Source organism: Thermobia domestica, chromosome 8 (genome assembly GCF_964235325.1).
Source record: "Thermobia domestica chromosome 8, izTheDome1.hap1.1, whole genome shotgun sequence".
Lineage (NCBI taxonomy): Eukaryota > Metazoa > Arthropoda > Insecta > Zygentoma > Lepismatidae > Thermobia > Thermobia domestica.
This window is the reverse complement of record NC_137461.1, coordinates 225,897,939-225,922,510: the sequence shown is the minus strand read 5'-3', so window position 1 is coordinate 225,922,510 and position 24,572 is coordinate 225,897,939. Positions and strand designations below refer to the sequence as shown.

General features: G+C 32.8%; 2 protein-coding genes across 2 annotated transcripts in view; one reads left to right on the top strand and one right to left on the bottom strand.

Annotated features, from left to right (window-relative positions):
* The window catches only part of LOC145691506 (cholesterol 7-desaturase nvd-like), a 49,175-nt gene extending 47,226 nt beyond the window's left edge, over window positions 1–1,949 (top strand). The window contains exon 7 of the mRNA XM_081766915.1: window positions 1,663–1,949. Coding sequence (XP_081623041.1) covers window positions 1,663–1,830 — 168 coding nt within the window. The 3' untranslated portion in view covers window positions 1,831–1,949. The remainder of the gene's footprint in view (window positions 1–1,662) is intronic.
* The window catches only part of LOC145692482 (uncharacterized), a 617,057-nt gene that overhangs the window by 355,272 nt on the left and 237,213 nt on the right, over window positions 1–24,572 (bottom strand). The gene's annotated exons all lie outside the window — the stretch shown is intronic.

The following is a 24,572-nucleotide window of genomic DNA, read 5'->3' as shown; positions in this document are numbered from 1 at the left end:
TATACATAATAGTAATCATGTCGATATAATAATTATTAATTTTGTAAACGCTTCTGGTATTATCAATTACGATATGATTCTTTAAAAAAATCTTGTCTTGGATATTCATCATAATTAGTTACTCACGTCTTACTTGAACCAATGAAAACAACAAACCGAAACTATTCAGATACATCATAAATTACAGAATATTACGGGATTCAAATTTGAAAATCTTTGTTAATACTGCATTTTATAAATAATTTACTAAAACATGTTAAGAACTCTAAGTGTTAATTGAATGAACACTGTGCTAAGATTAATTAGTATAAAGATATACCAAAGATTTGTGACATTCTAAAATTATAAAAATATTTAAATGATATTACATATGAAAAATCTGAAATTGTCTAAATTTTAACATTAAAAGGTAAGTTTATGATATTTACGGAACACAAAAGTAAATGAAATTCCATCACATGCAATAGACAATTAATATTTAGAGAGTATATTTATTTAAAAGTTAAGAAATTTACATTTAGCATCGGGATTTCACTTAATAAATATATTTTTTCGATTATATAAAACAACGTTATACAGTTGGGGTTTATCAATTTTTATAACAATACGTAAATTAGCTTTTCTGGAAATTATATAAGCATAACTTCGTATAGTAAGATCACAAATGATGCATTGTTTTGCAAATCATAAACAAAATCATTCTCTTTTCTTGACATAATAATGTAGAAAAATGACTTCATAGCTTAAATGGTGTAGCACGTCAGATATGTATGTATTTACCCTTCTTCATAATAGATATTTAATTTTCTGCACACCCCTAAGGTTGTCTTTCAAGAGTTTGTATGAATTTTAAAACGAGATAAACAATTCATACTCAAACACCAGTGAAAATTCTTGAACTATTTACGAGAGAATGTTATTCATAAGTCATTATTATTTTGAAGTAATATCTATTAAGAACTTTTTTTTTTTTTTTTTTTTTTTTTTTGAAGAGGAATGTTCCTCTACTGTTCTATCTTTAATTCTAAATACAGTTTCTCAAATGTGAAGCATATGCAAATAATTATCACACTTCATAACCATAAAGATGCAATAAGCGACGTTTTCGGTACATAATACATTTGCTGGTAGAACAATCGAAATCACCTCAGTGATATTTCCAATTAATACCTCGTAACCTGATGTGGAAGTATTCAAGTTGATGAAAGTCACTCTGGACATATTCTATACGGTACTAATTTTTCTTAAAAAAAAAAAAAATCCTATCGCATTGACAATGACCAGTGACAGTGTTTATTGACACTAACAGTGTACTGCAATAGGTTCGATCATTTCCATTATTTGTATTCGTTAGTAGTTTAAACAGAAACCTAGGGTTGATATGACGTATCAGAACAGATTTCAACTATTAGGCATTCATAAAAAATACAGTGAATATAGTACTTTGAATCAGGCATCTGACACAATGTTGAAGGTTGAAAAATACCAGCTATTTGTAAGAAATCCTAATGCTACAATGACTACTTATTTAAAGAAACCTAAGAATTCAAAATAATCTTTCTTCCATATATGCGCACATTTTATAACACATTTACATATAATATGTTATAATTGTTCGAAACACTTCAATATAATGTATCAACACTTCCTTTGTATTTTTAGGTTGAACGAGACATAATGATTTTTAATCACAAGAAGTACATTGAAAAACCACTGCTGCTCAAAAATGAACAGAAAATAGTTCAACATCGGAGATGGTACAAACAATTCTATTCTAAAAATAGTCCTCGTTTCACAACGAACAAATCAACATCAACAATGGATTGGTAAAATATATTGAAGTCTTGCGGATGTTCGTCCACCAAGGATTCACCATGTAATGATTGTGTAAATTAATTTTATTGTGATTAAAACAAACAAAATTATTCTGAAAACCAATATTGGTCATTGTGTGGGCATCATAATCGCAGGCAGGGTTGGGTTAACCATTAAGAAAAATCATGTGCCTAGAGCATCAAGAGGAGGGGCATTTCTCTAAATTTTCTTAACCAAATTTGCCATCGTCCATGTGTCATATTGTGCAATACTGGAAGTGGTGAAGTTGAATCAGGATCTGCAAGTAAAGAAATCACATGAACCCATATGTGCTTTTATCTTTTTTGTTTTGTATTTTGATTTGTTTTGGAAAATGGATAGTTTTCGACCTATTCTTTGTGAATTTAGTGTCATTTCTTGTTGCTGATCTCCCCATTGGCTAATTATGACACTGGATCGAAAACGACCCGAGGGGCAAATATATAAGCTTTAGCAATAAAAATCGATACGTAGGTGGGTCGTTTTCGACCCGGGGGGCTTAAATTGGAGTAACAAGAGAACTAAGAGGGTGCAAACCCCAGCCAAGGGTCATGAGATTGAAAGACGAAAAGATCACCTACATGGCTTAAAATGAACGGGATCTTTGTATACAGTCTGTCAAATTTGCATACTTTCTGTACAACGTCAGTGAAGCAATAACACATACACACTAACATATATACACTGAAGTTTGGTTAAAAGCACTTCAGATGTCCTAGGCTAGAACATAAAAACATACACATACACATACACCCCCCATATATATATATATATATATATATATATATATATATATATATATATATATATATATATATATATATATATATGTGTGTGTGTGTGTGTGTGTGTGTATGTCTCTGTGTGTGTGGAGTGTGTTTGTGTATGTTTTTATGTTCTAGCCTAGGACACCTGAAGTGCTTTTAACCAAACTTGTTACATACAATATGTAAAAATAATCGCACCCACACGTAAAAATAATCGAAAACGACCAATACTACCGAAGTGTCGAATCCATAGGTCCTTGATTAAAAAGAGTCTAAATCACTACAAATTATTTTTTTCTATGAAGTCGAAGATTGGGATGAATGTGCGTTCAGCGCTGAGCAAATGAGCTTATAATTCTTTAAATTTCTGGTGCCCCAAAAATGAAATATATACTATCAGATATTTCAACAATATTACATATTTTACAGCCTTTTGCTATATATTTATGTACTATTTTGCTATATATATCTTTTAACATAAAAATTCGTAATCCGAATTTTAGTAATAATACTATAGTGCAGCTTAGGAATACTATAGTTCACCTTAGGAAAGCAAGAGAGTTAATTATGTAATATTTGATAATTATACCGTACTTCTATGGTTGTAATTTCTTGAATAGTCCTTTGAATTCAGGCACTAGAGTAGTGCTTTAAAGAGAGTTGAGTCAATAATAATAATAATAATAATAATAATAATAATAATAATAATAATAATAATAATAATAATAATGCCTACAGACCAGTCTTGGGTTCAGTGGTTGAGTGTTGATTTTGGATTCTGGGATAGATTTTAGCCACCGACTATCGTGAAAGGACTTTATCCTGGTTTTCCCAGTCACAACATCGGGGAATATCGGGATAGTATTTTAAATATCCAGAATGGTATTTTAAATATCCAGAACCTGTCCGCTAGTTTGTTCAAGTCTATCAATTGTGGAAACAGTATAGAAAAATCTCCTTCAAAATACCACTTATCTACAAAAAAAAAGTGAACCCATATGTTTTTTTTTTTTGTCTTTCTGTCAACAAGGCGAGTAGAACAAACTTTTTGCTTGTGTCCTTTGCAACCACCACAACACAAGAGGCACAGGGTTTTGTTTCTTCAGAAGCACAACAACCCTGCTCGCATATTTTTCATCTGCGGCTAAACGTCGCGTAATATGAAAGGGTACACTTCTCACGCAGCAAACTGCCACGAGCGGCAACGGCAAATTGTAGCCGCAATGTAAGAGCAGCTTAAGGAGATGAACATTGAAAGCAAAACACGTGTATTTTTAACTCTTCCGGATTCAAGCGAGAGTAAAGGTCAGAAATAGCACCTGTTCTTAGATGAATCAGACTGAATCCATGAAAAAAAATCTTACCATCTCATACTGTTCTTTTTTTTTATGAATATTCAAAGTGGAAATTTTAGATTTCTCCTGCTTCCCGTTATAGACAAGATTAAACACATTTTTTGGATAATAATTATCGAAATCTATTTCTCGCTATTTACTGTCGCTTTTACTTTATGAAGATCAATATTGAATCGAAAGTTGTAACGGACTTGAATCAATTTTGTTTATAGTACAGTTATTACTGCTCAAGATAAGTCTATTGCAATTAATATTGAAAATGGAAATAGTAAATTTATGCCGGTTTCAATAAAACTAAACGACGGACGCGGAACCTATTATCAGCACTAGTGTTGCTAATGAAATAAGACGGGACGAGAAATGAGGTTTTATTGTTTCGTCTCGTAATTTCTTTTTGTTTAATTTTCGTCCTGCCTCGATTCCCTAAAAATATCCTCTCATCTCGATTTTCGGATAGATAATCTCGTCTCGTTTCGAATTTCTCTCGTCTCATTTTGTACACTTATGCGCAATATGTTCTCCCTAATTTTATTTACAAGTGATTATAACAGTACTGTGCTACGAGAAGTCCACAATGGGCGTAATATAACAACATTTAAATCATATTTATTGTTTAAGTATATCGTGGAATGTTGTGGAATGGCGTATGTCTCTCTAAACGTTGACAAATGCTCTTAATTTCGTTTGTACAATCAAGTTAGCGATTTATTGTTTTATACTATGGATCATGTAACACAGCGGGGCAATGTTTGACATCTAAGACTTTGCTGAACTGGTTAAGACTTGCACGAGAATAAAGAAATGTTTTGCTTCGCCTGGAATTTTAAAATGTACCTTCTCGCCTCGTGAGTAACATTAATTGGTACACTAAATTCATGCAAAAAGTAATCATTTCTCGCTGTATATCACTCCTTTAGGATCAATTTTGAAACCTTAAATTGCAGTGCATTTCAATCACTTCTTGAGTTCTAGTAGAATAATAAGAACAGATAACGACTTTTTTCTTTCTTTTTGGCCACTACTTCCTTCTGCCTTTGCCTTTTCATAAGGTCTTATTTATGGCAGACTAGACTGCCTTGTTCTATCTCTCCAGGTACTGATTTATTTTATTTTAGTTTTTCCTAGATCTCCCCTCTTTTATTTAACCTCAGATCAGGGTAAGGCGAGGCTTATATGTTATTGCATGACACCTAATAGTATAAGCCATGCCCCTTATTCATTTACTTATTCATTTATATTTATTAGAGAGTACACAATACACAGACACAAAATCACAAACCTGTAAAGAAAACAAAAGAAAGATTAATAAAACCTTCATAAACATACTTGGTTTGGTTTGTGTTCTCACTTTTTTGTTTGTTTGTTTACGCATTTCTTCTCCTGTGTGATTTTAACCTCTAACAAAGATTTAGGATTCTTTCCTTTTTGCGGTAAGAAAATTGGACCCTCAGATTTCTTGTTGTTATCTGATATAGGATTTAAAAATTTATATTTTATTTCATTTTCCGTTTTGGGAAATATGCCCGTTTTCTCTTCTTAAAATAAAACTTATTAAATAATATAACAAAACACAAGCAGTACACTTTCTATACGAGGAATGCAAACGATCACTCGCCTGGGGCGAGTGGTTCATCGGTGTGGGCGAGCTTCTAAACGTATAAAGGTCACGATTGGGATGTGGAATGTTGACTAGTAGCATTTTTCTTGGGCTAGTAAAATTTTGTTGCTTATTTGCATCCCTGATCTATACTATACATTAGAACAACCATGTGAAACAGACGGGGCCCGGGCCAGTCCCAGCCCACTGATTCCTTTCATCCGGCCACTTCTTACATAATCTTAAACTGAATTGAAAATATTTCCTGGATAATTGATGTTCACCTTGGAAATATCTTCCGCGTTGGGACATCCAGTGTACCACGGAACACTCACAGACTAGTTGACAAAATGAAGAATCAAATTATCCACTAAAACGGAAAATAACTCTTTTCTGCCTTTAGTAAATAAATATTTTGGTTACCGTCATAACAGTTCTTGTGTTCCTGTGATGTTAGTGTACGCTGAATGAGTTTCTCTATTAAATGTAGACATTCGAATGTTATGAAAATTTTGTACATTCTCTCATACGGCCATCGACGTCAGTAAGTTTTCTGTGATTGGCCCACCCCTTCTTCCCCTGTACATATATTATATCACATTAGCGAAACACGTGATCTGAAGCGTTGAACTTCGCACGTGCATTTATCATCATCAATTATGTTTACTCTCTTTAGGTGCATTTTAAATAGTTCAAGACCTGAAATATATTCCATTAATTCTGTGCTTATATTTCCCATATGTCCTGCATTTTGGATTTGGAATGATATTTCTCCTGTATGGGAATTAGATCATTCATTTTACCATTTTGATCTTATTATTTTCTCCATGTCGCAATCTCTGTAGAATTTGTCTTGTAATTTCCATTACTTTTGCCTGTTCTTCATTCTTAATAAATGTTTACATTTTGAAAGTATTTGTAAATGTATTGGTTCTCTGTATGTTTAAATTCGTATTGTTTTGATAATATTATTTATCCTTATTAAAATTAATCTTTGTACCCTATTTAAGGTTTCTTTCAATTTTTATTCATAAAAAATCCTATGTATCTATACGTCTACACAATATTGTAAGTTAAAATTTTTTTGTCTAATGTAAAATATCTTGTTTGAATCGTTAACAATTAATTGGGAATTGTTTTCGATTTTTCTGTTATTTCTTCTACACAGGGTTAGCATAAATGATTTATTCGTTTTGAAAAGGCTATATTACACACACACACACACACACACACACACACACACACACACACACACACACACACACACACGCGCGCGCGCGCGCGCGAAAGATACATGAAAGGAACTACAAACTCAACAAGTTTGCCTTGTGTATTCCAGGTGGCAGTAGAGTCCATTACCTTTTCGATAGGGTGTGGCAGTGTCAGTGGCGGCGGTTGGACGTTAAAAGTGGGGGGGCAAGGCATGATCTCAATATTTGTATATCAATATTAGTTTTCCTGGTTGCTTGTAACACTTTGTTTGACTAAAGGTTGTATAGCTAATAGGATACTGTCTTTTTCAGTTAAAATACCGTATATCATGTTTCATATTTTATTAAGTAAATTGACAAGGGCAACGCAAGTAGATACTAGCCCTTTTTACTCTTAAACAACGAAGTTGTAAGAAGAGATTTGATTCCTTGCTCAAGAACATCTTAAAATTCTGTCTGGAAAATTGTGTGATCAGATTAAAGGCCTATTTAATAACAAATTTGCAAAACAAATAAACAGAAAGGATAATATCAATCAAATAATTATAGTAATGAATAATGAGGCTTGTTTTGCAAAAGTTACGTTGAAACCGGGGATTAATGAACAACTTAAATTTTTAATTCCACACATGCTATTAAATGTATGTTATTACTCTTAGAAAGATAGTAAATACTAGAAGCATATGCTGCGACATTTAAAGAAGTACTTTTGCAGCTTCCCGAAGCATGTTCGTTGCATACAGTTTTTACTTTCTTGGAATACGTACATCAAAACTCAACAATACTTAGAATCACTAAAGTTATACAAAATTACCCTAAAACCTAGAATTATGTTGAATTCACTAAATTTAATTGTATATACAACATTCTATATGTACACCCCTAAACTCGGATATTACACTGCAAACATTGCCGCACATTTGGCGTGGGAAACCCGGGTTCGATTCCTGGCGTGGGCTTATGTGATTCGCATTCCACTTTAATCAGTAGGCCTTCGTTTCATATAGCCTCACTGCTGAATGGGATGTTAAACTCAAAACAAAAAAATTAAAGTAAAATATTCCTTAGTATTAGAAAGATGAAAAGACATTTTAGGAACTTTCGATTTTTGTGCAATTAAAGAATAACTTGTGATTCACAAGTTGTGAAGTTTTTTTTTTTTTTTTTTTTTTTTTTTTTAACGAAATGTTATTTCAATTTGTACCAATGCGGCTGACTAACATATTAACATATTGAGCCCTTGTAAAAACAATGAAAGTACACTCGAATTATGGCGCTCCAATAGGTTAATTTATTGGACCATTTTTCGTGGTAATTAAAACGCAATTCCTGTAGCTTTCTTAACTGAACTGGAAGACAACCAATACGTACTCACGGGACGGCAACTATTTTATGGCACAATTGTTATTCTATGAACCATTAATACATACAAAAACTTATTATTTCCAAATGAAATTATATATTATTAATGGGTCATTTCAAAAAAGTGGGGGGCAAGTCATTTCAAAAAAGTGCCCCCCTTTGCCCCCCCCCTAATCGCCGCCCATGGGCAGTGTGATAGTACGAGACTAGTACCTGTCGAAAGTGGAGGGAAGGTAAGGAAAAAGACATCGTCTGGACCTGTGTCATGTCACCAAAGGGGCAAATGTTGAACATTTGTAGAGAGTGTAAACTTGTGGTTCTTTTCATATATCTTTCATGTGTGTACGTGTAATCTTTTGAAAATATAGCCTTTTTAAAATGAATGAAATATTTATGCTAAAACTGTATATTGCTTGTTTTATTTAACTGTTTGGCGATCTACACACCTAAACAAATTCCTATTCAAAAACCCAACCATGCAAACAAGTAGGAATATGCAGATTAAGTTATGCTGTGGGATATTTGATAGCCTAATAGTTTATATGGTTGAGTCATTATGTGGTAAACAAGCTTTATTAGACCTATAATCTAGCGTATGTTATCCAATGACCCACTCTATATCCAATGACTTTGCTTTTGTGAAACTCGTTTCTGTTACAAAACCTTGAATAATTTTCCGTAAGAGATAACAGTATCATCTACAAGACTTTTCTTTAAAAAAAAATAAAAAAAAAACATTTTTCTCTAATTATACTTTTTTGTGAATAATATTTAACTGACAATTACCTTTAAAAAATGGAAACTTGTATTATTGGAATTTATCTTTTACTGCAAGCAGATTTGTTGCCTTTTGTGTTACGTAGGCGCCTGTATTCAGAATAATCCTTCAACACAACACGCAAAGTTTATAGCTTCTTGAGTGTTTGCAATCTATTTTCTTCACTCAAATTAGGTAAATATACATTATCCTATTTATTAATTTATCAGTGTATTTTTCTACAGTCATGTATTTCAATACGTATCTACAATCCAGTGGCTTTATTCGACATTGTTCAATTGCCATATGTCGAATATATAAAATCCTAATTGCCACGGGGTTCTGTTGTAGAGCTGTCATATCTGTTGTGTGGGATCTCTGATTCGATCACAGCATTGAAACTTTGTAGTGTACATACACTCTCTGTGTAAGTTTTATTGCTATTATTCTGGTTCTTCATAACTCCTTCAATCTACCATTTCGTTTTTTATCAATATCACTGTTTACCTTGGATTAGGAGAATATTTATGGGACGTTAACATAAAATAATATGAAGTCGTACACATAGAACGGAAGTCATTCGTAAATACACCTTCCAAGTTGTAATTTCAGAAAGTTTCTCCGCTGGGAACTTTCAATACACAGGAGTAGAAACTAGTACTGTAAACTGTTGGGAATCAATTTTAAGCATGAACAGAGATGTGTCATTACATTAAGAATAAAATATATACTTCCCATTTTACGGAAGTGATCTACTGTTCCACAGTTTTAGACTCTATGAACCTGTATAGAAGGATTCGATCAATACTCGCTTCTTAAGTGTATCGAAAATATGGTTCCTTTTTACGTGAAGTTCTTAAAGAAAACTATCACTATCTGGTTACCAGTTTCAAGCACCCTATAGCATGATTTAAACCTGTTACTCATCTTGACCTTTATGATGTATCAGATATTAGAAGCTTGCATTCATGTTTTTGGTAACACAGTAATATTTATCTTATAACAGCAATTTGTCGATTTTTTGAAATTCTTTATCACAGGAAAAGTATTTTTCGATCTTTGATAAGAACAGTATTAATATCACTATGAGCAATAATTCTGAATATTTTAATCTGTCCTTTATTATTATTATTATTATTATTATTATTATTATTATTATTATTATTATTATTATTATTATTATTATTATTATTATTATTATTATTATTATTATTTATTATTATTATTATTATTATATCATCATCATCATCATCATCATCATTGAAAGTTTATTAAGTTTTAGGTATGTAATTTGATACAATTTTAGCTACGCTACATTAAACATTTGCTATTGTGTACTAGAGACAATACATTCAAAGTACACGTTAAGGACCAATCTGTGATAAGCAAAAGCAAATACAGTATTTACTATCAGTAATTAAACATCGACTTTAAATGTTATAAATGATAAATAACATTTACCTTCTTAGTTGTTGCGCACGAGAGTTCGGCCACGTACAATTTAGGTTAAAATCATTATTAATTAAAAACTACTATCTTTTACAGATTGTTTTTTCTTTCTTTCTGTTTTTTTTTTGTTTGTTTTTTTGTTTATTCACTAACCAAAATGAGGATAAGGAAATATTAATGCCAAAACCTAAAAGTGACTACCCCTTGCCCTAATAAGGAACAGAAAAACACGTTTCCTTTCCGTTCCATTATTCACTTAATTAAGTTGAAACAAGGCATTTTAACTTGCAGTTATATATCCGAAATATACCGGGTGTATTAAAAGTCCAAGACCATAGGCCAATTTCGTTTTGGGTAAAGGTACAGAGAATATGAAAGAATTAATTCTGAAATCTAAATATAATTCTAGCTGTTCTCATATTTTGAAATAATTAAACTAAATCAATACAATATTTCTTTTGTTATTAAATCCTCTCAATAGTTTGAAATTGGCAAGTTTCTTGCAGGCAAGCGACATCTGTCAATGTTAGACAGGAAAACATCGGCGCCGATAGCAACGTCTATTAACGTAACTATTTATTATTCGGAATTAAGATGACTCACTGCGACGTTTGGCTTTTACAAATAAGAATGACTTTTATCAGTGTAAAACGAACAGTTATTAGGGATAGAAATGTATTTGAGCTCATCCATGCTCAGATTAAAAGATTGCAGAAAAAAAATATCATTATTTAATTATTTTTACACAGAGATGTTATATATTTACAGAGTTGAAAACATTCATACATTTTTCGGATGGTCAGTTCTCTTTCGAGTGCCAATTTTGTATAGGTGCATAAAAATATTTTGTACTTCACAAAGGTTTGCAATAAATGCTGTAGCTACGTTATTTTTATAGATATCGGTTTCAAACAGAAATAACTTAAAATGTAGGAATTTGGTAATAATTTTGAGTTTAGTGCACATTTACGCCTACTACCCCACACATAACTTTAAAAAATGTTCTAAGTTCGGGGTCGCTGAAACGAACAGTGACACGTCCGATGCCGCTTAAATCAAAATTCAGACCCGAAACTTGCAGGAGGGGAGGATATATATATAGACTTTAACTAAAAGAATACTCGTTCTTCACACGGGAAAATACGTTTCATTTTGGACGTAAATGGGTTAATTTGGATTTAAACTACACCGGAAGTATATATATATATATATATATATATATATATATATATATATATATATATATATATATATATATATATATATATATATATATATATATATATATATATACTTCCGGTGTAGTTTAAATCCAAATTAACCCATTTACGTCCAAAATGAAACGTATTTTCCCGTGTGAAGAACGAGTATTCTTCTAGTTAAAGTTTTAAAAAATTCTAACGGTTATTTGGTTCTGGATATAGGCTTTGTTATATAGTATAATACTTACTAAAAAAACGTTTAATATCGTTTTATTCTTGTGATTGGTTTTTAAACAATGCGATTTTTCAAAAATCGATTAAATTTAACACACTTGAAAATTTTCAAATTTTCACTAAACAGGTTTATTTGCGTAGTGTCAACTCTTTAAAATTTGATCTTTTGACACTTGACTAGTTTGTAACCGACTTCAAAACAAGGAGGATGTTTATATACTGTATAAGGATGTCCCTGACAACATGTTACACAGTTTGTGGATAGACATCAAACAGATCAGAATAAATTTTCAGAATACCATTTACGCAACTGAGACATCGTTTCTGAAATACCGGTAAAGGATTGCCCATTGTGACGCACTATTGACCTTTGGAAGTGCTAAATGCCACGAATACATGAAACGTCAGAGACACGGAAGTGACAGTGTTGTGCACCATAATTAACATTATATTGTAAGATACAGTGCGTCAGGTCATTGCATATTTAATGTCCTTTGGTACTGCTGAATGAAATATAGGACGACGATAATTCCGTGTTGCTTACTATCGAGGGCGGGGAGAAAAGTTCTCGGCGTCACCCAGAGATGCCATTCCAGTCAGCAAGATCCCAGCCCCCGCCAAGTGAACTTTGTGGTGGACAAACACCGTGTGCGTGGGTTTTCTCGGGGTTATCCCGTTTCCTCCCACTCTCCTCATTCCACCATTTCATTCATTACTCATCATCACCGTCTTCTTTAGCCTAACTCGCATAACCGTGGGACGTAAACCTCAAAGATTTCATTTCATTTTTTTCCAATCAGCAAGATTTTATTGTTCTTGCCTGGGGACGCTTTTCAGTTGTTCGTATAAGTGTCAACTTGTTTTCCCAAGTAGTTAGACGTCTTGCGTATTAGTTGTGAAAATGAATAAACTTGATTATCGTGCGGTAATCAAAATTTTCGTTTTTGATGGATTAACCACTATGAGTTGACAAAGTTTACCGTTACTCTGCTCCTTCCATGACAACCATTAAATGGTGGACAGCTTAATTTAAACGTGGTCGCACATCCCTCGAAAATGACCCACGGGAAAAAGGCCGAAAACCGCAACTACACCGGAAAGAATCGAAAAAGTGCTTGATATCTTGTTGGACGAGAGGCGAGTGAAGGTGAGTGAGATAGCTGAGAGTGTGGGGATATCGGAGGAACGAGTGTGAAACATCTTGCGTAAAGGATTAGAGATGCGAAAGCTATGAGGAAGATGGGTGCCGCATTTGCTGACTGCCGACCAAAAGCAAATGCGAAAACGATTTTCACTGCAATCGTTAGAGTGATTCAAAAGGGATCCGATCGATTTTGTGCGGCGATTTGTGACAATGGATGAGACATGGGTTCACCACTACACGTCAGGAGTGAAACAGCAGTCCAAGCAGAGGGTGGAAGCCGGTGGTGCAGAGCCGAAGAAAGCGAAGACGATTGTATCGGTCGGAAAGGCCATGGCCAGCGTGTTTTGGCCTGTTAATTGATTACGTTGCAAAAGTTAAAACAATTACAGGCGAATATTACTCCAACCAACCTTCTCGACCAGCTGGATACCAAAATTCGCGAGAAGGGGCCTGGCTTGAAGAAGAAGAAAATCATTTTTCACCAGGACAACGCACCTGTACACAAGAGTGCGTTGGCGATGGTAAAACTGCTGGATTTGGGGTACGATTAAACTCGGCTATCTCCATATTCTCCTGATTTGGCACCATCGGACTTCTATCTGTTTCCAAAAGTGGAGAAATTTCTTTCTGAGAAGCGGTTCAGATCGAATGAAGAAGTTAAGAGGGTCGTGGATTACTACTTTCACAAATTTCCAGACTCTCACTTCCGGGAAGGAATACTGATGTTGGAGAAACGCTGGACCAAGTGTATTGAAGTTAAGGGAGATTATATCGAAAAATAAAATCATTGTTGAACTGAAATTCGCGGTCTTTCATTGTCAGGCCGAGAACGTTTCACCCCTTCCCCTAAAAACAATAGCAAAAGATAACAAACGAGCAATAAACTTTCAGTAGCTAAGAAAACATTAAGGTATGTGCTTGAGATCGGATGCTTTGTACGTTCATTTGTGCATGTAATGTTACTTTTGAAGAATGACAAACAACAACAACGACGACGTGAAACACTGTGGCTCTGCAGGTGTTTTCCTATGTAAAACTTCGAAAATATTTATTATTATTATTATTATTATTATTATTATTATTATTATTATTATTATTATTATTATTATTATTATTAATTATTATTACAGTGAAACCTCTACTAACGGACTCATCTATAAAGCGGACACCTCCCGTAACGGACATATTTTGTAATCCCCGAACACTGTAATAGGATAAAACATATTTTCAAATCTCTTTAAAACGGACACTCTCTAGTACGGACACGGACAGTCTTTTCTGTCCTTTGTAGGTATTATTTACCTCCGTATTACGGACACTTTCTCTATAAATAAGTTGAAAAGTATTGTAAAAAATACTCATTTTTAGTAATTCATACATGTGTCAGCAAGAAAGCATTGTGACATTTTGTCTCCTCAACTGTCTACACAATGATCCAGACAAAGAGTCTCTGTTTAACAACACTCTCATGTTCTTTGCTTGCATTCCACTCCCACCCAAGCTGTTTTAGACACAAAAGTGATTGATAGTTGCCCGCCGTTTGGAATAACACGTTATTCTACTGTACTGCTGAAATATCTAACCAAGCAGAAGAAAAGTTCGGTAGTTTTTGCCCGCGAGTACGCATATTGTCACAAAAAAGACATCACTGAACTGCAATTAATCCACAAATTAAAGCGACATACTGAAAACGTAAGTGTAAAGTGCAGAGAACTATAATTTTTCCATCTAGTGCCTCGAACATAGAGTATTGGACAGCAGAGGACAACACAGGTAATATTCGCGAATACATGATTCATCCAAAAATATTGTTACTAATTGCATATTACCTTCTTTGCTAATTTACGTAAGAAAATATCAAAACCTCTCTAAGGCGGACACCTCTCTATAGCGGACAATTATTGATTCCCCACGGCTGTCCGCTTTAGAGAGGTTTCACTGTATTATTATTATTATTATTATTATAGGCAGAAAAATAAGAAGACAAAGAAGAGTAATAGTTCCAGTTTACAGAAACTATGACGAGACCGATTACAAGCATTTGAGCCCAGTTTGTACACTCAAGTACTGTATGTGAACAAAGAACGGGGAGGGAAGCGAATGAAACTTACAGAAGCAGCATTGGCTCGTCCATTTGACGAACGTTGTCGAGGTCGGTGTCTCTCCTCTATTTCACTAGTTTGAGCTGAAGTTACATCAAATACCACCTAGGAATTTGAGCTGCTTCCCAAGCACGTAACAGTGGAAACGATACTACACTTGTGGCAACACTTTACTTTAGACAGTGCCTCAGAATCAGATGTTTCATGTCAGTGTTTGTTATACAGACGCGTCGATTTGCATGAAGAATCAAATGCAAGTTTCGAATGGTGTATCCTCACACAAATAATGAATACACTTATATGCTTCTCATATACAGAGAAGCCGGGCAAAATGGATGAGAGGAAAGCAACTGTAGCAGGAACGCCCCAATAAAGACAATTTGCACACACCATATTTACAAGATTCGAACGTCCTTTGCTTGAAACTAGTCGTTCGTGTTCTTTTAGCGAAAAGTCTGGGGTTCCCAGAATAATTCACACCATTAGATTGGAGGAACAATTGCAACGTGTTGAAGACAATCCTTCCACTATCACTAGGGATAATGCACGTGCCCTCAATATTAGCCGTATTCATCACTATGAGCACATTCACCATTATCACCTACAAACGGTTCAAAATTTGCAACCACAAGATTTCGCTGCACATGAATAATTCTGTCGAGAGGTTCTTGATAGAGTAGCTGAACAGGGTATCTACTGATACTGTAAATACTGGAAATACTGGAATTAATTTTGATACTGGCAATACTGGAAATATACTGGAATTTTGATCCACATACTGGAAAAATCATGAAACTGGTCATTTGCCAACAAACCCTTTTTGTAGTTGTTTAATAGTCTTAGAAAAAAAATGTATTCATTAAGATTGTAATTTTTTTCCAAAGAAAGAGTTGTATACATTTTGTAGTTAGGCATTTAAAGCAGTGGGTAGATTAGAGAGCTGTGAAGGGAGTCGGAAGGCCCTTTAAAAACGTTAAGAAATGTATTTAAAAAAAATCAAGGCTAACTAAATTTATTAAAAATGAAATATTCTTTTGATAGTAAAACAATTACAAACCTGAAATCATCAAGACTGTGATTATTCCCAAAGAACTTTAAAAAATCATTATACTAGATACTGGAATTTTGCTGATAGTTATACTGAATATACTGGAAATATACTGGAATTTTGAAATTGAAACTCAGTAGACACCCTGCTGAAGATTTGCAGTTCACACGGTTCCCTTTATTTAGTAATGAAACTCTCTTCACATATGTAAGTGAGATACAACAGAAGAAATGAAGCGTACCGTTAACTAAAAATCCGCACGCTATACATTACTGAGAAAATAATGTTTTTCGGTCAATATTTGGGTTAGAATTGTAGATCAACTGATAAAATTTAGGTCCATACATTTTATCTCCACGTATTAACACAAAATATTATCTGACAGTTATAGGGGTCCCCGTATACACAGCCGAGTCAGCAAAAATGTTGTAATGTCATAGATGAAAGGTTTATGTCCCTGGCCCGGGGTCAACGCCCTTGGGGTACCTTGGACCACCCCTCAAGATTTTGCCGGGATACCTTGCCCACACCCTAAATTTTGGCAGGCGTTAGTAGCACTATCAACGTTAAATTTTGGAAATTAGCAAATCCAAAAAAAAAAAAAAAATCGTATGGTAGCCTAAGTCCAGTACGTAACTCTATAAGTTTTGGAGGTCCATCTGATTCCCTTTCATGGGTAACAATTTGCAAAAAATTCAAATTCCAAAGGTGTTTGACGCAAATTATCACCTTTGATTAGGTTTTTTCACCTCATATGGTTATATGGGAGTGTACAGAGGTCCATTCCCTTTCATAAGGCATGCGTAAATTGATACACCCTTTAGAAAATTTTGGAGGGGTACCTTGGCTCACCCTTTAAATTTTGAAAATTGTCAAATTTAATAAATAAAATTTGGTATAATAGTACAGGACCCCAATATGTATCACTATAAATTTGGGTTGTCCATCTCGTTCCCTTTTATGGGTAAAAAATTGCCAAAATATAAACGTAAGTAATACGTTGTACCACGTGGAAAGTGTTCGATTGACCCAATTTATTCCCTTTGATGAGGTCTTATTAACTTATATGATTATATGGACGTGTACAGGTGTCTATTCTCTTTCTTATTTTTTTATACACTTTGAAAATTTGGGAGGGGTGCATTTCGTCACCCTTTAAATTTTAGAAATTGACAAAATTAAAAATTCGATATAATAGTATAGGACATTAATATGTATCACTTTAAATAGCCCAATTTAAAAATGTAGGGCGTTAAGAAATACCATTATAAATTAATGTGGTTCATTTCCTTCCTTTTCATGGGTAAAAATTGACAAAAATGTAAATTTCGGAGGTTATTCACCCAATTCATTCCTTTCGTGAGGTTTTATTAACTTATATGATTATATGAGTGTGTACAAAAGTATATTCTCTTTTATAAGACATCGGTATAGTGATGCATCCCTTTGAAAATTTGGGAAGGGTACTTAGAGCCATCCATTAAATTTGAGAATGATGAAAATACAATAATTGATAAACATTCTTTAGGACCCATTCGTACATTTCTGCACATTTTGTTGCTCTTATTATCCCTGCCTATGGGTAAAAAATACCAACATGTAAACATAAGCAATACGTTATACCAAGTGGAATGTGTTCGATTCATGTTATTGACCTTCATGAGGTTTAACACGTTATATAAATATATGGTTGTGTACAGGGATTCGTTTCCTTTATAGGACATGGATACTTTAATGCTTCTTTTCAAAATTTGTTACGAAACTCCCTAGATTTGGGAGTTACCAAATAACAAAAACTCGGTAAACGTTTCTAGATACCAGGTGATTCTGCTTATTTTCTTCTAAGGTAAACAATAACCGGAGGTTATTGTCCTAATTGATGTTCTTAGATCAGACCTAACTACAACATATGATTATATGGTTAAGTACATGATTAATTCTTAGAGTTATGTATATTGATGAATTTCCCTTAAAATTTTTTGGGAGATCTACCTCCCTTAAATGTGGGAATTGTGATAAAGAGAATTTTAGTATGAGGCGCGACGTTTGAGTATTGTGCTTAACGTTCAATAAGATAAATTCAATACTCGATTGCTATGAAACAACACTTCACTACAATACTATAACTTTATTCACAGCTTATAGTGTAAGATCATTGGTGGAAAGATGTCTTTACTGAAATCTGATTGCTTGACTTGTACCTCGAGCTTTAAATTATGGACTTGAAATCGGAAAGGTAACCTTAACAATTTCACACTTTGAATTTTAGATTTGTAGCTATGACTCGTAGTCTAAAGTCAATATTTTAACACATGATACCTGATATGCAACAACACATTGAACTTGGACAAAACTCGCTCTCTAAGGTGATGCAATCTGATTGGTTAATTACCGTTAAAGTTATTGTTTATGCAAACTGATTGGCTTATCATTATTTTAGGTGCAATCTGATTGGTTGAACACTTTCAAATCTTTGCTGCCTACAGTATAAAAGTTTTACTCACCATTTTATCAATTACACTTCAAATATTTATTTGAAATTTGCAATGAAAAGATCTTTGTTTGAAAAGTTTTAGTTCGAAACTTTTGGTTTCAATTTTTAGTTTGGACATTTTAGTTGAACATTTTTGCACTTACTGATAAATATGATCAAAGAATTGAACACCATTTATGTTTATCGAATGGTTAAAAACCGGATAAAGTTTGATAGTTAACCGTGAAACGGTTTTTTTGGTGCATTTTAGTTGAATTTTTTTGATTTCTTTGTTTGAAATGTGTAAGTTTAAAAAATTATAGTTTGGGAAAACTTTCGTTTCAAAATGTTGTTTGAATATTTCTACTTGAAAATTTTTGTTGGAAATTTTGATTGAAAAATTTTTCAGTTCAAAATTCTGTTGTTTTTAAAATTTTAGTTTCGAAATTTTTGTTTGGAAATTTTAGTTTTAAATTTTGGTTTGAAATTTTAGGTTTGAAAACATTTAATTTCAAAACTTTGTTTCAGAAAATTTTAGCTTCAAAATTTTTTGAAAATTTCTGTTTCAATATTTTGTTTGAAAAATTTTTGATTTCCAACTTTTGTTTAAAATTTCTTTCTTTGAAAAAAATTAGTTTCAAATTTTGTTTTGAAAAATTTTAATTTGAAATGTTTGTTTTGAAAATTTTTAGTTTGAAAATTTAGTTTGAAAGTTTTAGTTATAATTTTTAAGTTTGTAGATTCTTGGATTGGTAATTGATAAGAAAAACAACATGATTTTCGTATATCGAATTCCACGGCAGGCCATTTTTCGAAAGGAGAAAAAGAAACCCAAGAAAATGTCTCAGAAAATTGCCCATTCTATACATCACTACGCTACGGCAGACATACTACAACAAGGAAGATTACTATTCGTGCATAATCACATTTCTTTCTTCTTGAAGTAATAAAGCATGATGAAGAATTATTTTTCGTCACATCTTTTCAAACGTTTCTACATCTCTAACACTTAGAGGCATTGGCCATTTCAAATACAATATGATAACCATAAATTATTAATTTCTAATCCGAAAAGCCATCGCATAACCTTAGAATAAACACTACAAATAACATGTATGCGAATAGAGTCAGATTTTCAGAAAAAAAACTGAAAATTTCCATATAGAACGAAGCAATAAAATTAAGTACAATAAAACAAACAGCTACATTTTACAAAATTAACCAGCTGCACGGAAACTCAAATTTCACAGAATTCCAGAAAACTGCTATATATAATTTGTTGTATAACTACTGAACGCCTTTAGTTATTCGTCAGAGGATACTGGATATTTTAGAATATTCATAGATACGTTTCATGATCGTTCTTCTCCGAATATTCTAGTAGTTTCACCAGAAATAGGAAAGCAGATTTAACAGCATGTAAGATCAAAGATATTTAAAGAAAGAAGTGATATCTCATTCTCCTCTTTGTTACCTAGAGTTAAGAAACGGACTTTCTCAGATTTTCTAACTGTCCTGAATATCCCAAAGTGGAACGCATGCAAGACATATCTCAGTATATCATTTCAATCTACGTCTTACACACGCTAAAACAAAGGATGTAATTTCAAATGTTGATCTCGCAATCGTATTTACAAATATTATTCTATCCAAAAAGTTCTAAATATGTGACTTTCTACGTGAAATACAGAAGAAAATCACATGAATTTCTACACTGTGTAATGAAATACTCCAGTCGGCAGAAGTATCATCAATTGTAACAAGAATGATTTTTATAGGAATTACCAGATAACTTCTTTTGCAGATGGACCTGTAATTCGATTAGAGGACTGAAACAACGCATTTGGGATTTTGAAGTTTTTCTTTTAACGTCTTAGAAAACTTGTTGTAAGAGTGAGTCTCAAATAAATGCATTTGCTCCACAATGAATTGGCTGCACTAGCATTTATTGTAACAGAAGAACATGTCAGCATATCGAAAAAGATTGACATTTAAATTCGAAATTATTTTTTAAAAAAAGATGACTACGAAACGTACTTTGAAATGTTTATTTTACCTCTGCTAGTATCTATGAATTCAGAAAGTTGTGAACTAAAATTAAACAATTTCATTTACTTGTTCCTAAAAATTCTAAATTCCTTTTGGATTCTACATAGGACCAACGTTTTGAGAAATTAAAAGATATTTTGTTATACTATCACTTTATCAATTTGACAGCAACCTAGAAATTAGAGCTTATTCGGGTGTTTCATCAGTACAAATCGGAAGACTATTTCTTGTTATGAATCCTAAATAAGAATAGAGAAGATAGTTTCTTACTAAAGTCATCTATTAACTAAGTCAGAACAACGAGCATCCATATGACAAAAAGAACATTATGCTCTCATCTATGTTCTTCGAAAATTTCATTCTTTCATACTAAATAGCAAATTTAAATTATTTGTTGACTAAAAATGCTTGATGTAACTCAACACACAAACAGATAAAGTAGGAAAGCACACAAAGTAGATCTTCCTATCCTACTACCACCTTTATATTAGTATCGCGAATCGAAAGAATCATCCATCTAGCATTATAGGGTGTCTTGGACAAAGAGAAATTATCAAAAAGGAGGAAATAGAAGACTATATTTTCAATGAGACGAAGGACGCTTATGAATTCCGTTCTAATGCACTAGAAGATTCTATTCTTCAAACAGAACACAGCCCAACACTTCAAATTTAACAGAAGAACAGTGGAAAAGTCACTCATATGCAGATTTTATCTCTGTATTAAAAAATTTGAAACCAACTAAGACATCTGCGTTAAGTTGTACAAAAATATTTTCATCTAAAGGATAACTATTTTGCACAGACAAGCATTCGAACTAGAGCATTTTTATCTTTTGGGTGTACTTAGAACTTTAGCCGACCAGTGGTCAGAAGTGATACATAAAAGTCCAACAGCGCTACACTTAGGATTCACTGACTTATAAAACCATCTTGAACAAACACTGAAAGCTCAACATGAAGTCCTTTTGACCTTTAATAAAATTTAGACATGTATAGACTAAAAAAAAATAACGATGTCCACAGAACCCGCAAGCAAAACTATTACACTATCCAATTGATTTTATTCGAGTCAACTTACAATTTGAAACGTTACAGCCATTTCCGACAGGACACGGAAAAACAAAACTCATTGTAGTCGCAACTGAGATGTCCAACAGTTGTGGTAAGGGCGTCAAAATCACCGTAGACATAGTTCAGAAAATTCTCGTTGAAGAAATTATATTACGATACGGAGCTCTTCACTATATTGAACTTGGTCAACATCTCCTTCATAAGGCTAAAAACTTTACAATTTAGCAAAAATATACGATTTTGAATTCAAAGTTTGTCCGAGTTTCAACCACAGCGACATTGGAATTGTGGATGTCGTCAAGTAAACTCTTCAGAATTCTCTAAACATTTTTGTTCAAGAGAATCAATTATAATGGCCAAAATGTGTTTAAACATAACGTTCGCCGCAAGGACATTGTACAAATTGGAATTTATAAAAATCAAGCTTGTGTAATGCATCAATACAAACAAAGGTCCTTAGCAGACTTCAAGTTAAATACATTCCACTAGAAGTTGCAAGGAAACATCCAGTTATGATAAGAGATACTGTAAAACGAAGCTACATGCAAATGATAAAAAGAAACAAAATATCATAATTACTTAAACAGATTTAAGACTCCCGAACCAAAAACGACCCACTTACGTATTGTCGTTTTCGAACAAGTATCATAATTGGCTAATGCAAGAATAGGTCGAAAACCATCTATTTATTTTCCGAAATAAATCATATTTGTATCGAGAACAACTAAACGATTCTTTTGTTCAGGACGAGAAATGGCGAGAAGAGATCGAACTTCAGTCATCTGCAAATCGGTCTTTCATAGCTCATAAGAAAGAAAAAGGAAGAAACTAATTTTCTTCTACCAAATGATAAAATTAACAAAAGGAACAAAATATTAATCTACTCACCATTAGACGCTAACATTTTTTTTCACTTTGACGAAGCAAATCTTCGTTGACTTTTTGTTTCACCATTCCTGTCCGAATGATTCATGCTAATTTACAGCAATTTTTCAATGAATTAAATTGTAAAATCAGAATTCCTTTCTTATAGGGAGAGCTTGACCGCCTGGTAAACGATCTAAAGTGAAGTAAGCGATTATTATTTTATTACTATTTTTACTCACATAGAAGAAACACACGGAAACGAAATTATTTACCAACCATTAGGATTGTCTATCCATAAATTTAAACCAATAATTAATTAAGAGGAAACGAAATTCATAGCTTAGAAATTACATGTTTACTTCGTGCCAGTGTACTTAAATAAGAATCTTGTTCTATCTATGAACAACTTATTTGTCTGTTACATTAAAAGAAAAACAATTACCAATAAAAGAGAGAACATTACACCATGGAATGCTAAAGCAGAGTGTCCCGTATGATTTTCAAATTGTTAGTCGGACTAACGAATTTTAGTTCGAATAGAGAGAGCCTTTATGAGATTCACAAACTAAAATGAACTATCATCGAAATACAGAACAAAATGAATACCTAACCAGCCATATTCAGAAAATTAAAAAGTAACTTCAAACTAACACACTAGGTCATGGATTTCTGGGTTGCAGTTGAAAAAGTAGTAATACAAATATACCAATAAATCCCTCAACTATTAAGTATTATGGCAAACATTGAAAGATTTTTGATTACTCTTCTAAATTTCCAAAACTTGAGTAACATTTCGATATTATTATTCGAAATTTATTGCAGGATATTGTAAACGATATCTTAATAAAACCTGTAATTGCGCTGCAAATAATACAAGATTTCGCGGTTCACTAATAGAGCAAGATTTCGCATTATTTTGCCATTGCTTCAAGACTATCTTATATTTTGGCTCTTCATTAGCAAATCTTAATATAATCATACAAACACACAAATTGGACTTTGCTATATGCCAGATATATCAAATGTTTTCTATATGTAGAATATAACCACAAGTATGCTTACAAGTAACGGACTGCTTATATAAATTGGCATTTAAGAGTTTGACTACAGGTTGCTGAATACAACTAAGTTAATCGAAAACTGAAGAATTTTATTCATACTCATTTTATCCGCTATGAGACTACTTTAACAAGAAAACCTATTATTAAAATAAAAAGGCAAATTCCCAGTACGTGAGTAACGGTAATTATTAGTATTTAATACTTGCTACACTCGCTGTCTGCAGTTATTTGAAAATGAATAGTGGGCGCTGGGGATGAAGGCGTTTTGGTTTTTATCGTTGTTAAGACAAGGGTCATATTAAATGTAAATAAGGTAGTAGTAATTACTTATATAAAGGGCACAAGTATTTAATGAACATAGAGCACAATATAATTTAATAACTAAGCAAGATGAAAACAATAACTATACAACAGACAGTTGTTACCATTGACTTTTAGAATAATTCAACAAGCTTTACTGTCAATCCATAACACTTGTTCAACAGCATGTTATTTCGTGAACAAACTGAAAATAAAATAAATGTAAACAATTAGAATTTTTACTTAAGCATGATTTTAACGTATGAATTACAGAGAGCCAAAGGTTTGGGAAAAAATGAGTTCCTTTAACTTGAAAGTTGAGTTAATTAGGAAACTACTGTAAGTACATGATTGAAATGCTATTATCTTGCTTTACATTAATAAGCTAAATATTTGTTCATAACGTAATTGAAGCAAATCAATTTGCAAAGAAAGTTCAAACCATCAATATTGACTTTCTGAAACCTTTCAGTATAATCTAGTAACAATATATTGTTGATGATTATGTCCTGGATACATGATGCTAATAAAATAACTAGAGACTTCTAAAGGCTGGATTTATTTAGAATTTCTGTATTGTTATAAAATACTATCCTAATTCTACAGTATTGATACCATTTGACGTTGAAAGTTTTGTCCAAATATGGGACATTAGTAATAATAATAG